At 37.0% G+C, this 21698-nt stretch overlaps 1 protein-coding gene across 5 annotated transcripts in view; it reads left to right on the forward strand.

Annotated features, from left to right (window-relative positions):
* Positions 1 to 21698, forward strand: part of Ccser1 (coiled-coil serine-rich protein 1) — a 1234532-nt gene that overhangs the window by 461223 nt on the left and 751611 nt on the right. For all 5 annotated transcript variants that reach the window (NM_001443688.1, NM_001443689.1, XM_087658738.1 and 2 more), the window contains 1 exon segment: positions 13279 to 13353. In NM_001443688.1, coding sequence (NP_001430617.1) covers positions 13279 to 13353 — 75 coding nt within the window.

Genomic DNA, 21698 nt, shown 5'->3' on the forward strand with positions numbered 1-21698 from the left:
GATATTAGGCCAAAAACTTGAAAAACCTAAGATACAATTTATAGGTCATATGAGACTCAAGAAGGAATACAAAAATATGGATGCTTCAGTCCTTCTTAGAAAGGGGAACAAAATACTCAGAGGAGGTAGAAGGTAGGAGAAACTTGAGAGGAAGAGAAGAGGGTGAAGGAAAAAGGAAGGCAGTATCAAGTATGGGAGGAGACTGGGATAATATACAGAGGGCCAGGAATTTGAACAGAGTTATTTAGTAAAGGGTGATGGGGAACTAGTGGTATCCACCAGAAAATCCAGATGCCAGGAAAGCAAGAGCCTCCCAGGACACAGTGAGGATGGAATTAGCTGAAAATGCCCAACATATTGGAGGGAGAACCTGTAGAGGCCATATCCAGAGGTTAGGCAAGGCTACTGTTTGAGAGATGGGGCTGCCCACTCATCTACAAATTATAACCCAGAATTGATCCTGTCTAAAGGAAATATGGGGACAAAGTGTGGAACAGAGACTGAAGGAAATGCCATACAGAGACTGCCCCATCTGGGAATCCATCCCATATACAGACACCAAACCCGGACACTACTGAGGATGCCAAGAAGTGCTTGGTTACAGGAGCCTGTTAAAACTGTCTCCTGAGAGGCTGTGTCAGAGCCTGAAAAATACATAGGTGGATGCTCACAGTCAACCACTAAACTGAGCATGGCAACCCCAATGAAGGACTCAGAGAAAGGACTGAAGGAGCTGAAGGGGTTTGCAACCACATAGGATGAACAATACCAACCAACCACGCTCCCCAGAGTTCGCAGTGACTAAACCACCAAGCAAAGAGTACACATGGAAGAACCCATGGCTCCAACTGCATATGTAGCAGTGAATGGCATTTTCTTGCATCGATAGGGGGAGGGGACATTTATCCTGTGAAAGCTAGATTCCCCAGTATAGGGGAATGCCATAGTGGTGAGGTGGGACTGGGTAGGAGGGAGGGGGAGCACCTTAATAGCACGGGGAGCTAGAATGAAATAGCTTGGTTCCAGAGGGAAAAACTGGAAAGGGGATAATATTTGAAAGCTAAATGCATAAAATATCCAGTAAAAAAGCTATGAATTTCAGAATAGGTTGCAATTTACATGGAAGATGCAGATATATACTGAAGAATGTATCTGTGTACTTAGCTCACCCCCTACTATTATTTTACTTCAGGGGGGTGCAGTATTTAAGAAGGCAATGGTGACGCATGGTTGTTAGCATAACTTGACAATCTACTTCAAATTCACCTGTTTCCCCCTAGCATTCCTTTCCTCAATACATGATTTTAATGAGGACACCATTTAACTCTGTCTTTAACACCATTTTACTATGTCTTCCTACAAACATTTTCTATGAAAGTTTCTCAGATATTCTTGTCCTTAATGTATTTTTCATTTGCATTAAGATGTATAAATCTTTTCTTATTTGTTTTTGTTTTATTGTTATTTATTTGTTTATTCATTTATTTTACATCCTAGCTCAAGCTTCTCTTCCTAGTCACGCACCTGCACCTCTGCCCCTGCGCACATCCACTCCTTATCTCTTGTACTTCAGTAAAGATGATGGTTCCCATGGATATCAGTGAGCCTTGGCATATTGTCTAGAAGTGGGACTTGGTTCATCTTCTTCTGTTGAAACTAGAGGCAGCACATTTAGGGGAAAAGGTTCCAAAGACAGGCAACAGAGTCAGAGACAACCCATCCTCCCCTTGTTGTGAGTCCTACATGAAGACCTAGCTGTACAACTGTTACATATGTGCAGAGGGCCTAAGTCAGTCTCATGGATTCTCTCTGGTTGGGAGTTCAGTCTACATAAGCCTCTATGGGCCCAGGTTAGTTCATTATATAAGTTTTCTTGAGATGTCCTTGATTACTTTTGGCTCCTCCAATCCTTCCAACCCATCTTCCACATGATTTCCTCAAGCTTGCCTAATGTTAGGCTGTGGGTCTCTGTAGCTGTTTCCATTAGTTCCTGGGTGAAGCCTCTCTGACGCTAGGCTCCTATATGTAAGTACAGCAGATTATCATTAACAGTGTCAGGGCAGTCTCTCTCTCATGGCATGAGTTTCAAGCTGGCCCACTCATTGGTTGGGCCATTGCCTCGACTTCTCTTCCATCTTTTATCCCTTCACATTTGTAGCCAGGAAAATTTGTAAGTTGAAGTAATCATGGCTGGGTTAGTGTCACAATCTCTCCATTGGTAGTCTTGCCTGGTTATAGGAGATGACCAGTTTAGGTTTCATATCTGCCATTGCTAGGAGTCTTAGCTAGGGTCACCCTAAGGGATTCCGGAGAGTATCTATTACCGTATGTTTCTAGCTCATTATAGAGATGCTTCACACCATTCCAGTTGTCTCTCTCAGTCTTGTCTTCAATGCCCTTTCACCACCCTCTCCCACCTAGTCCTCTGAGCACTTCCTCCCTCATTCTATCATCTCTTCCCCCATCTATGTCTATTCTATTTATCCTTCTTAGTTACTATAGGTTTAGTTGCTGGTTTCTGAGTTTATCTTTGTTAGATAGGGTTTTGTTGTGGTTGTTGTTGTTTTCCTTGGTGTCTGTTTCCTCTTGATCTTCTGGCCAGAGTCACCTGAACTTCTGGTGACCAGTGAGTCTTTAGGTACAGTAAGGTATTTCTTCTGTGGTTTTTGTGGTCTACCTAACCTCTGGGATTTTTGGTGCCAATAGTTCCCCTGGACTCTCTAATGAAAGCATTGCCTGGGTACCTGGTACTTGCATGACTTCTGGGAATGTAGGCAGAACTGTCGGTCAGAAAATGGAGGCCACAGGATTGGGTGGATTTTAAAACTGTTGGTTGTGCATTAAGGAGAGTTGGCAGCATAGGACTTTGGGCAGGGTCTTATTTAATTATTTTTATGATTATATGGGTTTACTATGGTTGGGTTATGACTACCTTCTTGTCACCTATCAAGGGTGTATGCCATCTGTGTGATACTGGTCATAATCACTGGTCAAAGAAATGCTTCTCCAGGTTCCTACATTAACAGATTACAGTCCTCTCTCTTTGTTTCTCCCTTTGAAAGCTATTTTGAAGGCATGCTGATTATGGCCATGTACTAATTCCTACTCCTTGTATAAGAAATGTTACCTACAAAAATTATTTGTGATATTTGTGATAAATGCTCATAAACAGCATTTTTATTTTTTCTTTCCCATTTAGATATTTGGTCATTTACTTATTCTGTGTATAGTGATAGTTGAATGATTTTGAATTATATGCCAACATTGTGTTACTTATCATTCAGTTTGCTTCATTTTTGCCCTTTGGGAGCTGTTTCATGTTGACTATGTTTCTCTTTGTTTTGCTCTGACCATTCTGTTTTATGAGTACTCCCTTACTTTCTAAAAGAAACATTTCTAGAAGCTTTTATGCAGTCCATGCCATATCCTGGCCAAGTTACTAGTTTCTCTAGGAAGCCCTTGTTCATTTAATAAAACAAACCAAAATTTAGAAATTTTTTGATATTAGGAACATGTTAATAATACTTACAAAGCAGCCTTATTTAGAGTGAAGCAAAAGTACCTTCTTTATTTGAAGAATAAGAATATTTCAACAAGAATTAATATAAACTTTTATATTGTTTTATACAAATAGCTGATTGAAAAATACTACACTTTCTATGTTGATAGGATCAAGAAATAGTCACTTGTGTATCAGCTAAAAGATATTACTGTTGAATAGAAGGACATTGTGTTTCTCAGCGCTATTAATTTGAGCTCATGTTTATGCTCCTCATACATAGAAGATTAAATGTCATGATTCTCAAAATTCAGCATGGCTTTTTGTTTAGTTAACCATGTGTTTTTTCTAGTCATGTAGGGAAGTCAAAGTCTACTTTCTTTAGCCTAATATCAAGTAGGCAGTACAGTTGAACAGAGCTACATTTCTGGACAAACATTTTAACTCTCAGAAAACAGGACATACCATTTCACAATGCATTTTCTGATATTAAAATTGGAGAAATATTTTAGGAAAAAAAACTTCTTTAATGTTCATGGTTCATTTGGGGTGACCACAGACTAGGATCTGCAAAGCAAATATTTTACATTTTTGTGTTGTTATGCATTTAGAAATCCTTCCAAATAGCTTAGGCTGGTTTTCAATTTATAATTCTCCTGCCTCAGCTCCATAAAACTGGGGTTCTAGTTGTACGTTACCATGCCCAGCTTGGTTTGTTTATTTCTTTTAGATTTTGTTTTGTTTAAACAAGCTTTAGTTGAACATATACACACAGTACATGCATAGTTGCCTTTTCTTCCCAATATGGCTGACTATCACACCATGACATGCAGAGACACGCTCTCTCACCCAGTGAGTTGTCTTTGGAGTCCAAAGTAGTTTGATACATTGTCTGGCCTTGTACATCTTCTGTGCACATATAGAATCTGCCTCATGATCCAGAAGAAGGTATAATAAGTTTGTTCTCATTGTTTTTCCATAATCATGTGCTTTCATTTAAACCTGTTGATATCTGCTCTGTGTGTAGGGGAACGGACTTTCAATATACCAAACTGTATTTGAAATAAAAACAAAAAAACCCAACTATGAGTGCTTAAATTAGATTTTATTGTATAAAAAAACACTAAAGATGTGAATAATATTTCCTAGCTGTCTCTTACAACTTTACCTAAGGTATCGTTTTCTGTTTTGTATGCCTTTTATTAAATGTGAATATGTCAGTGCAAAAGGCCCAGTCTGTGAGACACAGACATATTGCTTCTCCTGTAACCTCTGCCTCCCTCCTGTTTCTGCCTACTTCAGACTTTCCCTTCTGCAAAATGTCTATCTGTTCAGGAATTTCCAAAATAAAGAGGTGTTTCTCTGTTTTAAAAATATTTTAAAAGTTTAGCTAAAGGCTCTTCCCTACTTTAATACAATCATAAACTGTCACTATATTCATTATTTCACTTGTCAGAGATAAAGTAGGATTAAGAAATATGATGAGGAAAACTGAATATATCATTTAAGAATACTAGTTAAAATACAAATTAATGTGAAAACCTTGGGCTAGAATTTGTGTAATACAAATTTTGAGGTCATATTTTCTTCAGTATACATGGAAAGACAAAAAAAAAAAAACCTCATGTCAAGAAGTGTTTCCTGTATTTACTACAACCTGGCTATAATTTTTGGAAATGAAAAGTCAGTAAAATAAAAAAAAAAGAAAAGAGACTACAATTTTTGTGAACTTCAATTAAAATAAGATTTTTAACCTGCAACAGGAAACTTATGGACCTTAAGAAGTAACTGAGAAAGAAAAACAGAGTGGAAAAACCTACTTCCCTTCAATATGTTGTTTTTAAAAAGGGAGGTATGGAACAAAAACTAAGTAAAGTCTTTCCTCGAAATGTATGTGACACAGGATGGAGCAATATGTAAGCCAAGAGTAACAGTGTTTCCTAGGCAGATACACAGGTTCACAAAAAACAAGAACTGCTAAAAATACTCTGTGGTTTGAATTTCCTGATGGTTATACATGTGATTATATTGTCAAGCTCACATAAAACGTTTAAAAATTTGCACTAAGAGATTTACAAATTGGTACATGCTTCTCTTGTTACAGAATATCTATGTCAATCAACTTAAAAAGACAAAAGTTTAGTGGGTTCACTCTGGGAGTTTTCATCAGTATATAGTGATGGAAATATACTGTAGGGAACAGAGCTCTCTCCTTAGAGGGTGGGGAGTAAAAGAAAAAAGGAACAGGAGCCAGGCCACAGCACTTAATCCAAGGGTGTGGCCCTATGTGACTAGAACATTCTAACTAGGATACACCTATGAAAGTATTTACTACTTCCCCAAAGCATCAGACACTGAGGACCATGAGTAACAACAGATTTACATATCCACATCATAATTTAGGGAACTGTATTGTAAAAGCCATATTAACTGAGTAGTCTAAAGTCCCTCGAGCAGAATCCATGAGTAACAGTTACTATTGGCCAGAATGTCTACAAATTCATTCAAGGAACACCAGTCAACTTGCAGTTATTAAACACAATGGCATTAACATCACTAAGTACTAATGTCCCATATAACATTAGACTCAGTATGTAGAAAAAGAAAGAACGCGAGGCAGAAATAGAAAGGGGAGACCAAACTTCCATGAAATAATCTAAAGGCAGGAAAAAAATTTTATTATGAGCTTACTTTGGTGTTGGAAAGAGTGTTATCTATTAGAATTGGACATGTAAGTAAAAGATATCTGTTAAAATTAGGGCAGGCTTCTTATAATCACTTCTAGAGCTGTCTCTGGTGAGGATATTGCATGAAACAAAGGACATCCAGTAGCTGGGGATATTTGCTTCTCTGGGAATATACCATCTGCATGTTTCCATGGAATTCCTAAGCTATTTCCAAAGTCTAAAATACAACCAAAGCATATGAAACCCTAATTCTAACAAACTATTTTTATAACAACAATGTGAGTTAATATATGCTGTAACCTTTCAAAAACGTAAAAGGCAATATAAGTGTCTTTGAATTTTGTGAAGTTGTGTCATGCTAAGCAATTGTGTTAATATTATACTGTTTGAATAAAAGGGCAAGTTAATTAAGATTTGAAGTATTGATAACACTTGTCTCCAGAGATTTTGTTGAAATTTTATTTAGAAGAGTAAACATGCTGAGATAATATGTGAATTGCAAGTCACTGAAAAGAGTTGCATAAACAGTAAAGTAAAAATGAAAATACTATTCTTTGACTTTATTATATTTTGCTTTTTACAGGTTCAGATTTGAGTATAGTTCATCAGATGATTTCATATAAAATTGTTTCCTTGCTTCAAACAGTTATGTCAAAATTCTCTAAGAGTAACAGAATTAAAGTATCACAATATGAGTTGAGTTTATAGTTAAGCCAGAACAAAGCTTCCACTAGAATGTGAATTCTAGTGACACTGAGGGAAAGCTCTAAGCCATCATCTTAGAGTTGAGCATTTTAAACACTTAAATAAAGGAAAATCAGGAAGCCTTCATTCCTTGAAAATAGTGTGCTACAGGGCTTGATTCTCAGTTCACTGTCATATGGGAGCAAAAACCTATATGCATGGTATATGATCCACACATCTCTATTCTCACAGCTATTTCTAGGGGCATGACACTTTACAAGTACAGATGCTCCAAGACAATATCAGAAATTCAAGTTTCTACAAGCTGTTTTGCAGCATAGAGTCACATTTTCATAATATTTGAAAATCAAAATCTGTAAAATTCTTACTCATTTCTCATGTTAGAATTGTGAAATGAATTGGATAGTAGAAGAAACTTTTTCTATCCTAGAATAGAATCTGAAAGACTTGTAATTCATACTATTCCCTGCAGTTTCCTATAGTCAGATGCCTTTGCAATTGTTATTTCCTGGATTTTGATTGATAAGTAGCTTAGCAGATTTGAATAAAATTAGAAATTAGCGATAGCCACTAACTGATATTTTCCCAAATTTATATGTGTTGTTTACTTTTAATATAAAGTCCTTCTGAGTCATTTTACTTACTAAGTGCAGGGTACATTACATAATGTGATGGTAAAGTCTCAATTGGCATTTATACTTCTTTTCCTCGGGTTTTAGACTAAAAAAAATCAGAAGAAATATAATTTTAATCTATCTTTACAGTGTACCCATTACATTATAAGTGAATTAAAATGCCTTTAAATAGAAAGTCTAAGAAGGTGATGCATCTACCATTCTTTGGAATATTGGTATCTATGAACTAAAGCCATTATTGTCCATCAAATGTTAATTAATTTTTTTACTTTATACTTTATTATAATTTTCTCTGCATTTTTTATATCTGTATTTGAAAATCAAATTGAGAAATGTAGGTGTCATAGTAATCTTGCATTTCGATATGACCTGCCTGGATGAATTACCTCAGACAGAATGGCCTGTGACTATGTCTGTGGAGCATTTACTCAATGGGAAATTGATGTAGAAGATGGACCACACTGTGAATAGTACAATCTCTGCACAAATGTGCCTAGGCTACAAAAGAAATGGGAGTTGAGTAAGCCAGAGGAAGCAAACCTCTAAGCAGCATTCATTCCTCCATGGCCTTGCCCTCTTGTCAGAACCTGCTGTTCAGTCAACATATAAACTACAATATGGAGGATGAGGATGTTTATAGGAAAGGCAGAAAGAAGATGCGAGAGACAAACATGGGAGGGGTGCTGGTCAATACCATGCCATCAGCCGGTGTATTTTCTCATTGTCTTTTAAAGGCAAGCAACACAAAGCTTCCTGACCAGTCCAAGAAGTTAAACGATGACCACAAATGCTTATGTAGCAAGTTTGTGGTATATAGTATCTATGTTTGACGAAGCCCTTTTCCTTCAAGCTTGAACAGTCTCTCAAAGACGTTTGCATAAGTGGAGGAATTTGGCAGGATACATCTTAACTAAAAACAAAGACAAATGTTGGCAGACTCATTCATGATTGATCATAATCAAGAAGTCAGCAAAGGTTAACTCCCAGTGTGCTCCCCACAGACTGCATATTTTTTTTCCTGCAGTTCCTGCCTTAGCATTTCTCATGATGGACTGTAACCTGTAAGCCAAATAAACATTTCCCTTCCCCATATTGCTATTGGTCAGTGTCTTACCACAGCAAGAGAAAGCAGGCAGGCCTTTTTGCATTTTATTTGCTTACCTTACTTAGGAAGAGTTTCTCTGAGAAAATGTACTAAGAATATATTGACACATTTTCTGTTACTGCCTTTATCTATATCTTGTTCTTGTTTTTAGCAAAGTGAATTGATAGTGACTCCTCACTCATATGTCTTTTAAAAATGCAATTAGTTCAAGAACATTTATTTAATTATATTTAGGAATAATTATGATAACATCAAAACATTCCACTCATGCTCCTGTTTTGTATCATTGTTTAGTTAAATTTTGGAGGGAACTATAAAAGAGCCATGGGTAGGGAAGGGGAAAAATAGTATAGGGGAAATCTAGTAGACTACAGGTAATTTTATACCTGGAAGGAGAATAATGGGAAGGGCGATTTAAATGAAGAGATTGTTGGAAAAATGGCAAGACCAGCTTGAAAAGGGCTTTTGAGGAAGGGGTGTCTGGAAGCAATGAAGCAAATAACTCAAAGTCGAATTATGGGATACAAGCTTATGGCCTCTGTTCGACGCAAAACAGCTTTTCAGATCTCTGTCTCTGTCTCTCTGACTCTTTCTGTCTCTCTGTCTCTCTCTGTCTCTGTGTGTGTGTGTGTGTGTCTGTGTGTCTGTGTGTGTGTGTCCATGTGTGCATGTGCATGCTCACATATACTTGCATTCTGCTGGAGACACCTTTTTCTTGCTAGTCTAGAAATTCTTTGGACAGCTCATCTCTTGCAGATCAAAAGTCTAATCTTATTTTCATATCACTAAGGCATTACCCCAGGTTCCCTTGATCCCATAATAGAATCAGCATCACTTGAACCCAGCCTCTTGATTCTTATAAAAAGACAGCAAGTATTAGCACAGACAGTAAATAGCTGTGTGGGATCCCACCCTGTTACCTTTCCTCTGCTCTTGACTGACCTTCAACTCAAGAATCTGCTTGCATGCCATTGTATGCATAAACAAACAAATGAAGTGTGGTTGGTATCTTCTGCTGCAATAACCACTCCGTGAATCCGTTTACCTCATTCCTTTATAGCTTTCTGATAAGCTAGCCCATAATGCAGCTGCCTTTGTTCCTGTAAATCTGTGAAGAGCATTGTACAATTAATATTGCATCCTTATATTTTGTGTGGTTAAGAAAAATTATATATATATATATATATATAGATATATATAATTGGACACACACAGATATATATATATATATATATATATATATATATATATATATATATATATATATAACTCATGTTTTCAGTATTCTTACTTACAGCCTTAACCCTTAAGGACTGTCCTAAAGGTCACAGTGCTCTATCATTTTACTGTATCATTAGATATACACTCACCTCCCAGACTCAGACTCATGCTGTGATTATCATGTAGTCATTAACCTTGGCAGACAGGACATTCCTCAAAGGAGGAACATGGAAATTTGTACATTATTGTACAAAGGAGACGCCACAGCAACATGACCTTTGATGGAGGGCCATGCCTTGCTGGCTGTGTTCCAGGGTCTGGAACCATGTCATTCTGGTTTCAATTTCAGAGAAGAAACATTGACTCTGAGTACAGTTACTAAGTTCTTGACTTGATCGATGCAGACTTAAAGGAAAAGCAAAACCAATATGAATAAACCAACTGCAATTATTTTATCAGCAAATTCGTCCATGGAGACTAAAGAGTGCACTCATGAATGGCAAAAGAAAAAGATACAGACACTTCGTCAATAGAAGTAGATCCCACTCTACAGTTACTAACATGCAAGATTTTATGATGCAGGGAATTCATATCCAAAGACAACTTAGAACTGTTCCAAAGCCCCTTTAAATAAGACTAAATTTTATATCAGTCATGCTGAGGGGTATTATACTACAGGGGAGTTTTGCAGATCCAATAGTAAATAATAAATGGCATTGCACCGAGAGCCTGATCTTTCCCATAACTAGAACTGCATCTTCCAAAGCATTAAGCCTATCTTGGTGTCCTCTGTCAATAGTCTCCTGGATCATTTGTGCTATTTATACATATTTGGATAACTGATCTATATGATTTGCTATGTGAATTTATTTAAGGATATACTGGATAAGACAAAACTAGAAACCACACCTATTAAAGCTATGATCCCTAATATCAAGGCAGTAACTAATCTTCTAGATTTCTTGTGAGGCAAGGAAACCCTATGTAAGGCCTCTATAAATAAATCTGGCTGAGAAGGGCAATCGCCCCTGAGAAAATGTGGTTACATCATGGGAGGGACACAGCCCAGAGGGTATCAGGCTCTTAATGTCACTTTAGATGTTGCATGTGGAGTGAGTCTAAGTCACCACAGGGCAGACAGAATTTGTAATATTTCCAGAATGTCTTGCAGACCTAAGCAGGTCTCTGCAGGTTTTATTGGCATTTTTATAAGATAATTGTCCCAACGATATATTTACCATCTTTTCATTAGGACTTATTTTTGTGATTGCACCCATTGGACAAGCCACAAAGTAAGTGTAAGGCTGCTCTCTGCGCTGGTGGATGTCTACCAAAGCAAAAAAGGGTAGCTTCCTCCAGGCAGTAGTACAAAGGTTTGAGATAATCACCACATTTTATTTTAATATTCTTAATTGTGCCTTAGGGTCCAAATGTGCCCCGATTCCAGTCAATGCCTGATATATAGACTCCCTATTTTTTCCTCTATTGAAGGATAATTCTTTTCTGACCTCCTTCTCCAAATTCAAAGCACCACTGGAATAGGCTGACCTGTCTTCCAATTCATTTTCACTTTCAGAAACAGCAGATTTATCAATAAAGTCTTTGGCATTGAGTGTGGGTAGGTGTGATGGTAATATATATGGTTCTCAGAAGAGATAACTAGCACTAGAAATGTTTGTAAAAGCAAACTAGATACCTGTAATTTTGTAAGATTTATATATAAACCTATTAAAAGGTTAATTGAAGCAAACCTATAATGGGACTAAATCGTAGATTGACAAGTAAAATGCCTAGTGCCACCTGTGAGATCCCTCCCTCTCTATTGTTATTTAGAAATGTCCCAAGACCCTCCATATAATGCAGGTTCTCCAACAAAACTTAATGATAATATTGTTTTATTGAAAATACCTTACACTTCAGTCATAGGACTTGGGGATCTAAAGCTGATACTGGCTAGGAAGCTTCCTCTCTGCTAGCTAGCTGTCTTAGCATTAAAAGGTGCTATTCAAGCCACTAGGGAAAACTAGTCATCAACAGTCTTACCTACAAGTAAACCCCTCAATCTGTAGTAATGATCATGCTGACAAGACATGCTCAAGTATGCAATAGTGGCACAATGTTATATGGGTAACCAATTACTTTCCAGTTAAGTTTAAGCTCATGACTAATATTGCATAGCTGCCGAAGAATGTATGTCATGAGCTAATAGACCCAGGGGTGAACCTACTTGTATGATTTTGCTAAACAGACATAATAATAAGCTGAACTCTAAATTCTTATTTTCCTATCTCCATTGAGAATTGTGTGTCCTTCAATCATGACAGGTTTTTCACTGAACAGTGAAAATAGGTTAAAGTAGAAATACAATTAGTCAAAGTGAAGCGAGTAAGTGTGAGTGCATCAGTAGTGTGCTCAGCCAAAAATGGAATTCTGTACTCTTCCCCTTTTCAAGACCCATAGATAATTATAGAAGAGGCGAAAAGACTATAAAGCCAGAGATTGGAGAAACCTAGGGTCAAACAGCATCTCCTGAAGATGATAAAGCCAAGCCACTGCATTCATGGATCAAAGTAGCTGTGGTTCCCTGTACAAGGTCAAGATTGCCAACAATCTAGCAAGGGACTCATAAGGTCCCACCCATACCTGAGGAGCTAATGGTATTTGATGGCAACTTGGAGATTTTGAGTCAATTTTTTATGACTTTGGCCCCTGGTAGGTTGCACATACTTCAATGGATGTCCCATAACCCTTGAATATATTAGGAGTGCAGGTGTGATCCCATGCTTTATAAAAAGAAATAAAAAAGTTAAAAGACATGTATGTAGGAAGAGTGGTGGTGAACTTGGAATGTTAGTGGGGAATGTGGGTGGCAAACATGATCAAAGTACAGTATGTATATGCTTGAAACTCACAAATATTTAATACAATACTATATTTAATAAAGGCTGCCAAATAAAAGAAATTCTGTGAATATCAGGGGCTAGAAATAGGAAGTCTAAAAATTCTACTTCTGTAGCTTCAATTGTATTAAATTTATGTGTTTTCTATAATGTACTTAAAGTAAATACAATAATTTAAATATCTACAAAAGGACAAAAATGCAATTCATGGTTAAATAACAAATAGAAAGCTATTGTCATAACATCATAATGATTTATTATAGTTTTATCTTCAGAGAAGAGGTAAATCTAAAAATTAAGTAAAAATGTTGCAGATTACCTAACAGAAAAGGTGGCCATTATATTTAATTAAAATATACAATTCAAATATTGTTTAATTTCCATATTATTTTCCTCAAATCCAAATTAAATTTTCCTTCATACATATTTACTTGTATACTTTAGCAAGACATTTAGGTTTGGGATTGGGAATGTTGAAAATGGATTCTAACATGGAGTTTTTAACATAAGGGTCTTTTCTTTGCAGAGTGATGTGAGCCCTTCCAGTAGTACCACCTCACTTCCCATCAGTCCTCTCACCGAAGAGCCACTGCCCTTCAAGGTAAAACATAATCACACCCCCAAAACGTTTTTCAGTATTTTAAATGTAACAAGCATTGTATACTTTATAGTTATCCACAGATTTGAGGCAAGCTGATTTATTCATGCTACCTGGTTGGTTGCCTTTTGTCTTATTTTGATATCTATGGAGTAACATTTCAGCCCCTTTAGTGCTAAGATTAGGGCGGAAACATCCTAGAGATCTCATTCTTCTTAAGATGCACTATTTGAAGTATTGTTTTGCTTCATCGTTTTATTACTATCTAAAGGCTGAAGGTTGGAATATTCATGGAGCAATTGTCCCCATCATGTATGACATGGGAGCTGTATTGTAACTTTTTGGTCTATATGTAGAGATTTTTACATCATATGTTGATTTACATGAAAGAATTTGCAGTATTTATTCTACTTACCTTTCCTTAGCAACACTACTCAATGATGCAATTGTTATAAAATAATAAATACAAATTCACTCCCCTAAATACATTCTCCAAACTGAAGGTCTATGCTACAATTAGGGAAATTTACTTGTTGTCTACTAGGTTTAGGGCTTTTAACTATAGCATGAAAATGAACTGTACCAGGAATGTAGTCATTGATATTGTTATTGTAAAAAGCAATCTATAGTAGTCTGGATGAAAAAAATAGAATATTAGGATAGTGTTCTTAATTTTAAAGGTTTCTGTGGTTTGCTTAAAACTCAGAGTGTCCATTAGGATGTTCATGATAGTTATACATAAAATTGTTATTATTTTTTACTTTTTCATACAAGGATTTATGTTAGTACAGCCCATGCTACATATATGCTGTGTTATATTACCCAGTGATAGCTACGGCTTCTCTTCATCACCATATTGTATCACTGAGGTAACCCTTCTAGAATGCAGTTCACTAAGGATCTTTAGGTTCTATCCATACCTGAGTTAGTTCGTGATTGGTGAAGATGTAGTAAAATTATGAAAACCTCATTTATGTATCAAAGTATTGGTAACTACTGCACAACATCTATTGGGGTATAAATGGTTTAACACAATGAGGCCATATCTTGTGCGTCAAAGTTTAGTATCATTTGGAATTTATTTCATACTATGTGGGACAGAGGTCATAGAAAAATCCACCTTTACAAAGTTTTTAATTGAATTTTCAGAGCATCACCAGAAATCATTTTGTCTTCTTAATACATAGATAAATTACAATGCTAAAAATGAATGTGTTTTTATCAAAGGTTAAAATGATCGTTTATATTCTAGAATATGCTGATATGAAACTAATGTAAGTACAACTACTTTGTTGGACTATTTGACTGGTTATAAGAGATCAATACTGTTTTTGAGCTAATGTGTGTAAGTGGTTCTTAAAAGCAATTAAGGCTTTCAAGAGCCTGAAATATGCAGCATTGGCTTTGAGTATCCAATGCACTTATAGTTCATAGCATTTTACTTATCATTCAAAAATATGATTTATAGTTTTCAAAAACTTTTCATGACTATAAAACCATCTCATTACAACTTAAAATTATCTAAAATTTAATTGTTTCAATATACAGTAAAATTCTAACATTAGCTCATCTTATACAATTGATATATTTTATACAATTTACATTGTGTAAATGTCACTTATACAATTAATATTGTACAGATGATAAATATATTAATTATTCTTATGTTAACATAAATAAAAAGAAATCTTGAACAATACTCTTATAATCATTAAAAGAAAACCCTGATATCATAGCTCCTATGTATCTATAATTTTATTCAAAAATCATGATATTATGCCCACTCAATACCATGTTCCCCTCTTCTCCCTGTCCTCTTTCCCATAATCTAGGTCCCTCCCTCTCTCCCTGCTCCTGTGATTGCTTTCTTCTTCCTCCCAAGTGGGATTAAGGCATCCTCACTTGGGCCCTTCAGCTTATTAACATTCTTGAGCTCTGTGTATCCTGGGTATTTTATTTTTTGGCTAATATCTACTTATTAGTGAGTACATACCATGCACGGCCTTTTGGATCTGAGTTACCTCACTCAGGATGATATTTTCTTGTTCTATCCATTTACCTGCAAATCTCATGCAACAGAAAGATTAGAAACAGGCAACCTTGGGAGGTAGGGGGTGGGGCCAGGGGATTCTCTAGATTGTACTAGAGACCTGGGAAGTAAGAGACTCTCAGGACTCAAAGAAAGGGACTTTAGATGAAAAGCCCTGCAGTAGGGAGAGGGAACTTGTAGAGCCTACCTCCAGTAGAAAGACAGGGCATCAAGTAGAGGGATAGGGTAGCCATCTCACAGTCAAAAACTCTGACCCAGAATTGTTCCTGTCTGAAAGAACTGCAGGAACAAAATTGAGAAGAACCCGACAAAAAGGAGTTCTAGCGACAGGCCCAAATTGGGATCCAGCTCTAGGGAAGGCTCCAAGGCCTGACAGTATTACTGATGCTATTGTGTGTTCACAAAAGAAAGGGGGGTGGCTATCATGACTGTCCTCCGGAAAACCCAACAAGAGTCAGATGCAGATATTTATTTCTAACCAATGGAAAAAAGCTGGTGATCCCTGTGGCTGAATTAGAGAAAAGGTGGAAGAAGCTGAGGAGGAAGTTGACCCTATAGGAAGACCAGCAGTCTCAACTAACCGGGACCCTCAGACACTGAGGCACCAACCAGGAGGCCACCAACTGATGAGAGGCCACCAACAAATATACAGTAGAGTACTGCTAGGACTAGACTCAGAGAAGATGTACTTAACCCTCAAGGCTTGAGGCCCCAAGGGTGGGGAGGTCTGATGGGGTGAGGGGTGGGGTTGGGTTCATCCTCTTGGAAATGGGGAGGGTGGTACAGAAGATATGGGATGTGGACCAGTCAGATGATGGTATGGGAGTGGGATAAAGTATGGACTATAAAAAAGATTAAAGAATAAATAAGAAAAATCATGATATTAGACTGAGGAAAGAACACAGTCACTAAAATGCTTGCTCTGGATTTAGTCTCAGAGCCTATTTTTTAAAAAATAATCCATATACTTGTAGTAAATGTGTAACTTGAACAAGTGGAGGTGGGGAAGGGTGTTGGTGGGGGAGAAGCTTCAGTCTCTGTTACCTGCTGTTGGATCCCCTTCTCCCTACTTGGACTGCCTGTTGTGCCTCAAAAGATGTGCCTAGTCCTCCTAGGACTAGATGCCCCTGTGTGGAATGGTTCCCAATGGGGGCCTTCCTTCTCCTCAAGAAGAGGATGAAAAGTAGAGGGAGAAATTTGTAAGGGTAGACTGGGAGGGGAGCAAAAGTGGGCTTTGATAGAGATGTAAAGTAAATAAAAAATAAATAATAATCCAGAGATGTCTGGAGTAGTGCATTGGATTTATATTGTACTGTGCAGGCTGAGACAGGAGTGGTCTTGGGGATTAGTAGATAATCAGCCTAGCTTGCGTGCACAGTTCTAGAGTAATGAGAGACCCTTTCTCAAAGCAAAATAGGTAGATATTGCCTGAGGCATGGTATCCATCAATATCTTCTTCTTTCCACATGCAAATACCTCTATGTGCAGCCAGACACAGGCAGCACACATAAATATATTTAACAAACATGGTGATATTTATTTAATAGAAATAATTGATCTTTTTTCTTCCTAATTACTCACCAGCAATGAGAGAGAGAAAACAAAAACACAAACAAGCAACGCAGCAATTCAGTCAGCGATACGGCTTTCAGAGCTGGGAACCCATGTGGGCTGCATTCTCTACTTTTCGGTCTCAGTGACAAATTTGAGGGAAGCAGTTAAAGAAAGGGAAATGTATATACACTCATGGTTTCATATCCTTCAGTTTGTTGTAGCTGGTGAGACACAACATCATGAAGACAACTTGCTGTAACTCATTTATTGTTGCCCTGAAGCAGGGAGAAGTCCTGGGAATCTGGTAGGAACAAGATATGTCCTTTAAAAATACATCCTCGGGGGCTGGAGAGAAGACTTAGAGGTTAAGAGCACTGGCTGCCCTTCTAGAGGTCCTGAGTTCAATTTCCGACAAGCATGTGCTGGCTCAAGACCATCTGTAATGCGATTCGATGCCCTCATCTGGCTTGCAGGTGTACAGGCAAGCAGAGCACTCATACATTAAATAGATAAATCTTAAAAAAAAATTACACCATCAGCAGCCAATTCATCTAAGTAATCCCTGCTTTACTTCTACAGAGCCACCCTCTTATTATATCTGCAGTTTTACATTGGCTAGGCCAGAGCCCTCATGTCCACACCCAAAGGCTTTACCAGCAGCCCAGATGTCAGTGAATCCAATCACATTAACATTCAGGCATACCACCAGCTTCCTAAAAGGTAGTGATCCCTGAACCTAAACCCATCATCACGTATGTAACATCCAGTAAACAAAGGCACTGAGCTAGGAGGCACAGGGCACTGGGACTGATGGAGGAGTTTGCTTTTCTCTTTTCTGCTGGGAAGTAGTTAAATAAGCAAGAGAATTTACCTCCTGTCACCTATGCTTACTTAGGATTAAACTACGACTGTTGGGTATAAAACTAGATGACTTTTGTCAGCTAAATTATTCTTCAATAGTGCCATTTCCTTTACATATCTTAAGAATGACATTCTGACTAAATTGGCTTTAATACATAGCATGTAAAATACAGACAAATTGAAAATTATTGTATAAATGTCCAATAGTTACAGCCCTATTAATATCTGTGTGTTTATTTCTCATTTATTTCCTTGGAGAATTTCTAAGAAGAGTTCTATATTTGTATCATTTCCCTCTCCCTCTGCTATTCATGTGTCTTTATTTTAAACATGTATGGTTGCTGAGAAGTTAACTGTTCTTAGGAATGGGCCACAGTAAGATATTGTAAATTAATGTTTAAAAAAACTATATAATATTCCAAAGATAACTATAGTATTTGAAATTTTATTCAGCCTTGCTTTAAACAATTGTAAAGTCTTAGGATTCTGCCTTTCTTTGCAAATAAAAGTGACAAAGTAATGATATATGTCTATATCAGGTTTCTCTCTGTGTGTCCCTCCTCCTTCCCCTTCCTCACGCCCCCACTCACTTACACATCAAAGAACACGGACAGACAGATTCCAGACTCCCTATGAGGAGGGTGGATCAGGAAATGAAAATTCTGCAACCCTTTTATTCTGCAACACTTTTATACGTTTGGGGATTGGATGAGTTCCCTTTTCCTCAGAATTGACTGGTTTTGGATTATTTCATGGGAATTGGATAATCCAGATGAAAAAACTGATTCCTATCATAGCAACCAATAGAATTTGTGGGAGATTTGAAAGTTCCTTTTACCTTGGTGAGAGAGAAGTAGGACATCTGTTATCATGTTTATGTAGAACACTCTTTAATCTATGTAGAGCCTCCTTTCCTATCTGTATGCCAGTTGAGGAGCTGTGGGACTTCTAGACCCTCAGTATTATGAATCATGATCTTTACAAATTTGTTTGTACCTCAGTGAAGCATGGTGTTTATAGTTTCGTCTCTTAGCTGCCAAAAGTGATGTTGATTTTATGTATTAAATTCATGTTATAATATCATAGTTTCTTACTCTTGTCTTGTAATAAACTTATGTCATACTTGTACTCTACTTCTAAAGTGCACAAAGAATCACATACATTCCCTCAACTCCCATCAAATATACCTTTAATTATAACCATTACTGAAAAATATATTTCTGCTTTTTTATTTTCAGATTCTTCGAGTGTCTTTGATGTAGGTTATACAGAACATACAGTATACAGAGGAGATACTTTCTCTGACATATAGCTACCCACTTGAAGTAGAGTTACTCTGAGACACAAACACCTCCTTTTTGATACTACTACCTAATATGCGATAGACACTCTCCAGGACCTCAAGCTACCCCCTTCCATACAGCCACTTCCTCTGAGGTACAGATACATTCCTTGAAGTCCAGTTTCCCCTTCTGAAGGTAGCCAAGCCACCTTCTCTAAGGTACACACACACTCCATACTCTCAGGACTCCTGACCCCTGTGAGGTACTGGTGAACACTCTGTATAAGCTCTCTCACAAGTATAGTCACTTTCCCAAGCACTGACTTAGAGTTGCAGTTGACTATTTTCTCACTTTCTTCATGGACCAAGGTTCTCTGGTTACTTTTCTTCATTTCCTAAGGTCTCCTTTTTGCCTAATATAGTCTTCCATTTTCTTCTGAGATTATTACCCTGTCCATAAAGCAGCAAGGCTATTGAAAGAAAAATATCTCTTTAGAATATTTTTGCAAGTAGCATTGTGTCTGACTCTTCTCTGCCCTGGCCCCCCCCCCCAGCTAACTCTAAGTAAAAGAAAGCTACTCCATTCAACTATGAAAGGAATAGAAATACAAATTCACATCTGAAAAACTTGCTAGAATATTAGGGAAGGACATGTGTGTCCCCACTATAGGATTATAGAGCCTTGACTCAGGATTTATTGACATGTAATATAAATCACACACTTTGCCCTTTATTATATCAAATTTCATTGTGTAGAAAAAGATAAAAAATTATATCAACTCTAGATGGATCATAAAGTTTTGCATTTATTTATGTATTTTGTGGGTAGAGGGAGAGACATGCTATAGCACATGTGTGGTATTCAGAAGACAATTTGTGAGAGTTCTTTCCATCCATTGTGTGGATTCTGGAGAGCAAACTCAGGTCACCAGACATGTTGGCAAGTACCTTTCCATAGAAAGGCATCTAACCAGCCACGAGAATACATTTTTATTTTAGGTTTTAATTAGAAACAATTTGTACTCATTGTTTTAGAAAAATTATAACTCGAAAAGCTGTAAGCATATAAAGTGGATATGAATCTTAAAGGTTTTAAAGCATATGCAACTGAGATTATTTTTCTCTTCTAAAATACAAATACACAAACCGTACACTCCACTTGAGAATTCCCTAAAACAGTACTTCTCACTGGGATCAAAAAACCTTTTCACGTGGGCAACATATAAGATATTGTACCTATGAGATATTTATGTTATGATTCACAACAGTAGTAAAATTATAGTTATGAAGTAGTAATAAGATAATTTTATGGTTGGGGACTCTGCAACATGAGAAACTATATTAAAGGGTTGTAACATCAGGAAGACTGAGAATCACTGTCTAAACCTTGCCTACTTTCAAGGGAAGGTTAGGATCTCTGCTCCAAAATGCCTTTTATTCTAGATATAAGACAGAGAATTTAGTTACCGCCACTTCCCAAACTTTGTTGTACATGAATATTACCTGGAGAGGGAGTTAAAAACATAAGTCTGATTTGTTCCATCTGGGAGGGAACCTGAAACCCTGCTCTGTGGATCGCCTCAGGAGCATATGCATCAATAGGCAGCTGAATTATAATTGCACTCATTTTAGAATTTAATATTTTGAAATGCAATTGTAAATGTGCTTACAAATTCAGATAAGCCTAGATCTTATGATATAAGTCTTTAATTCCAAAAGGTGAATTCTGATGAACAATTTGAGCAGTGCAGCAAGTGAGCATCGTTTAAATTGAATATGCAGATGCTCATTTCCTCTGCCAGCCTTTTAGCTTTTAGACATCTGTGTCATTAATTTTTAAATCCTCATGATTATAGACTGAAAAGTGTCATAAGAGTTCTGGTACAGAAGTTGAAGTTTATTCATGGTAGGTTATTTTCAATATAAAATATTCTTAGGAAGTAGAAAAAAATAAAATAGTTTCACTAAATAAAATAAACCAGATACCTCTTGCCCTTTATGATAGTCTAATATATTACACAATAGAGCATTGTAAAAAATCGGGATTGTCCAGTTCAGAGTTTTGAGACAGGTTTTCTCTGTACAGCCTTGGCTGCTCTAGAACCTAAATGATAGATCAGGCTGGCTTCGAATTCAGACATCCACATGCCTCTGTCACTCAAGTGTTAGAATTAAAGGCATGCATCACCACTGCCAGCTAGGGATGTCCATTTTTAAAGAAAACACAGTGTACAGTCTCTACAATAATGATTTTTTAGCATTAGAGACAACCTCTGAGATCTTGCCCAGTTTTGCCACTTTCTTCCTGTTACTACTCAAGGCAGTTACTTTTCTTCTTAATCTTCACATCTACAAAGCAACATCAAGTACAATTATCTCGCAGACAATCAAGCGCCAGGCTGAGAAGTGGATATGAGGAAAGCACACACAAAGCACACAGTAAAACAATAGCCGAGCACTGCAGGTTTCCTTGTCATGGAGGCAGAAGCTCCAATTTAAGGACAAGAATCCCTGTGTAGAGATAGGAACTAGTTTTTAAGCTATCATTTTTTTTACCTTATCATCAAGTGGGAAAAGAATATTCTACTTTGAAGATGAGTG

The sequence above is a fragment of the Rattus norvegicus genome, chromosome 4 (assembly GCF_021556685.1).
Source record: "Rattus norvegicus strain SHRSP/BbbUtx chromosome 4, alternate assembly SHRSP_T2T, whole genome shotgun sequence".
NCBI lineage: Eukaryota > Metazoa > Chordata > Mammalia > Rodentia > Muridae > Rattus > Rattus norvegicus.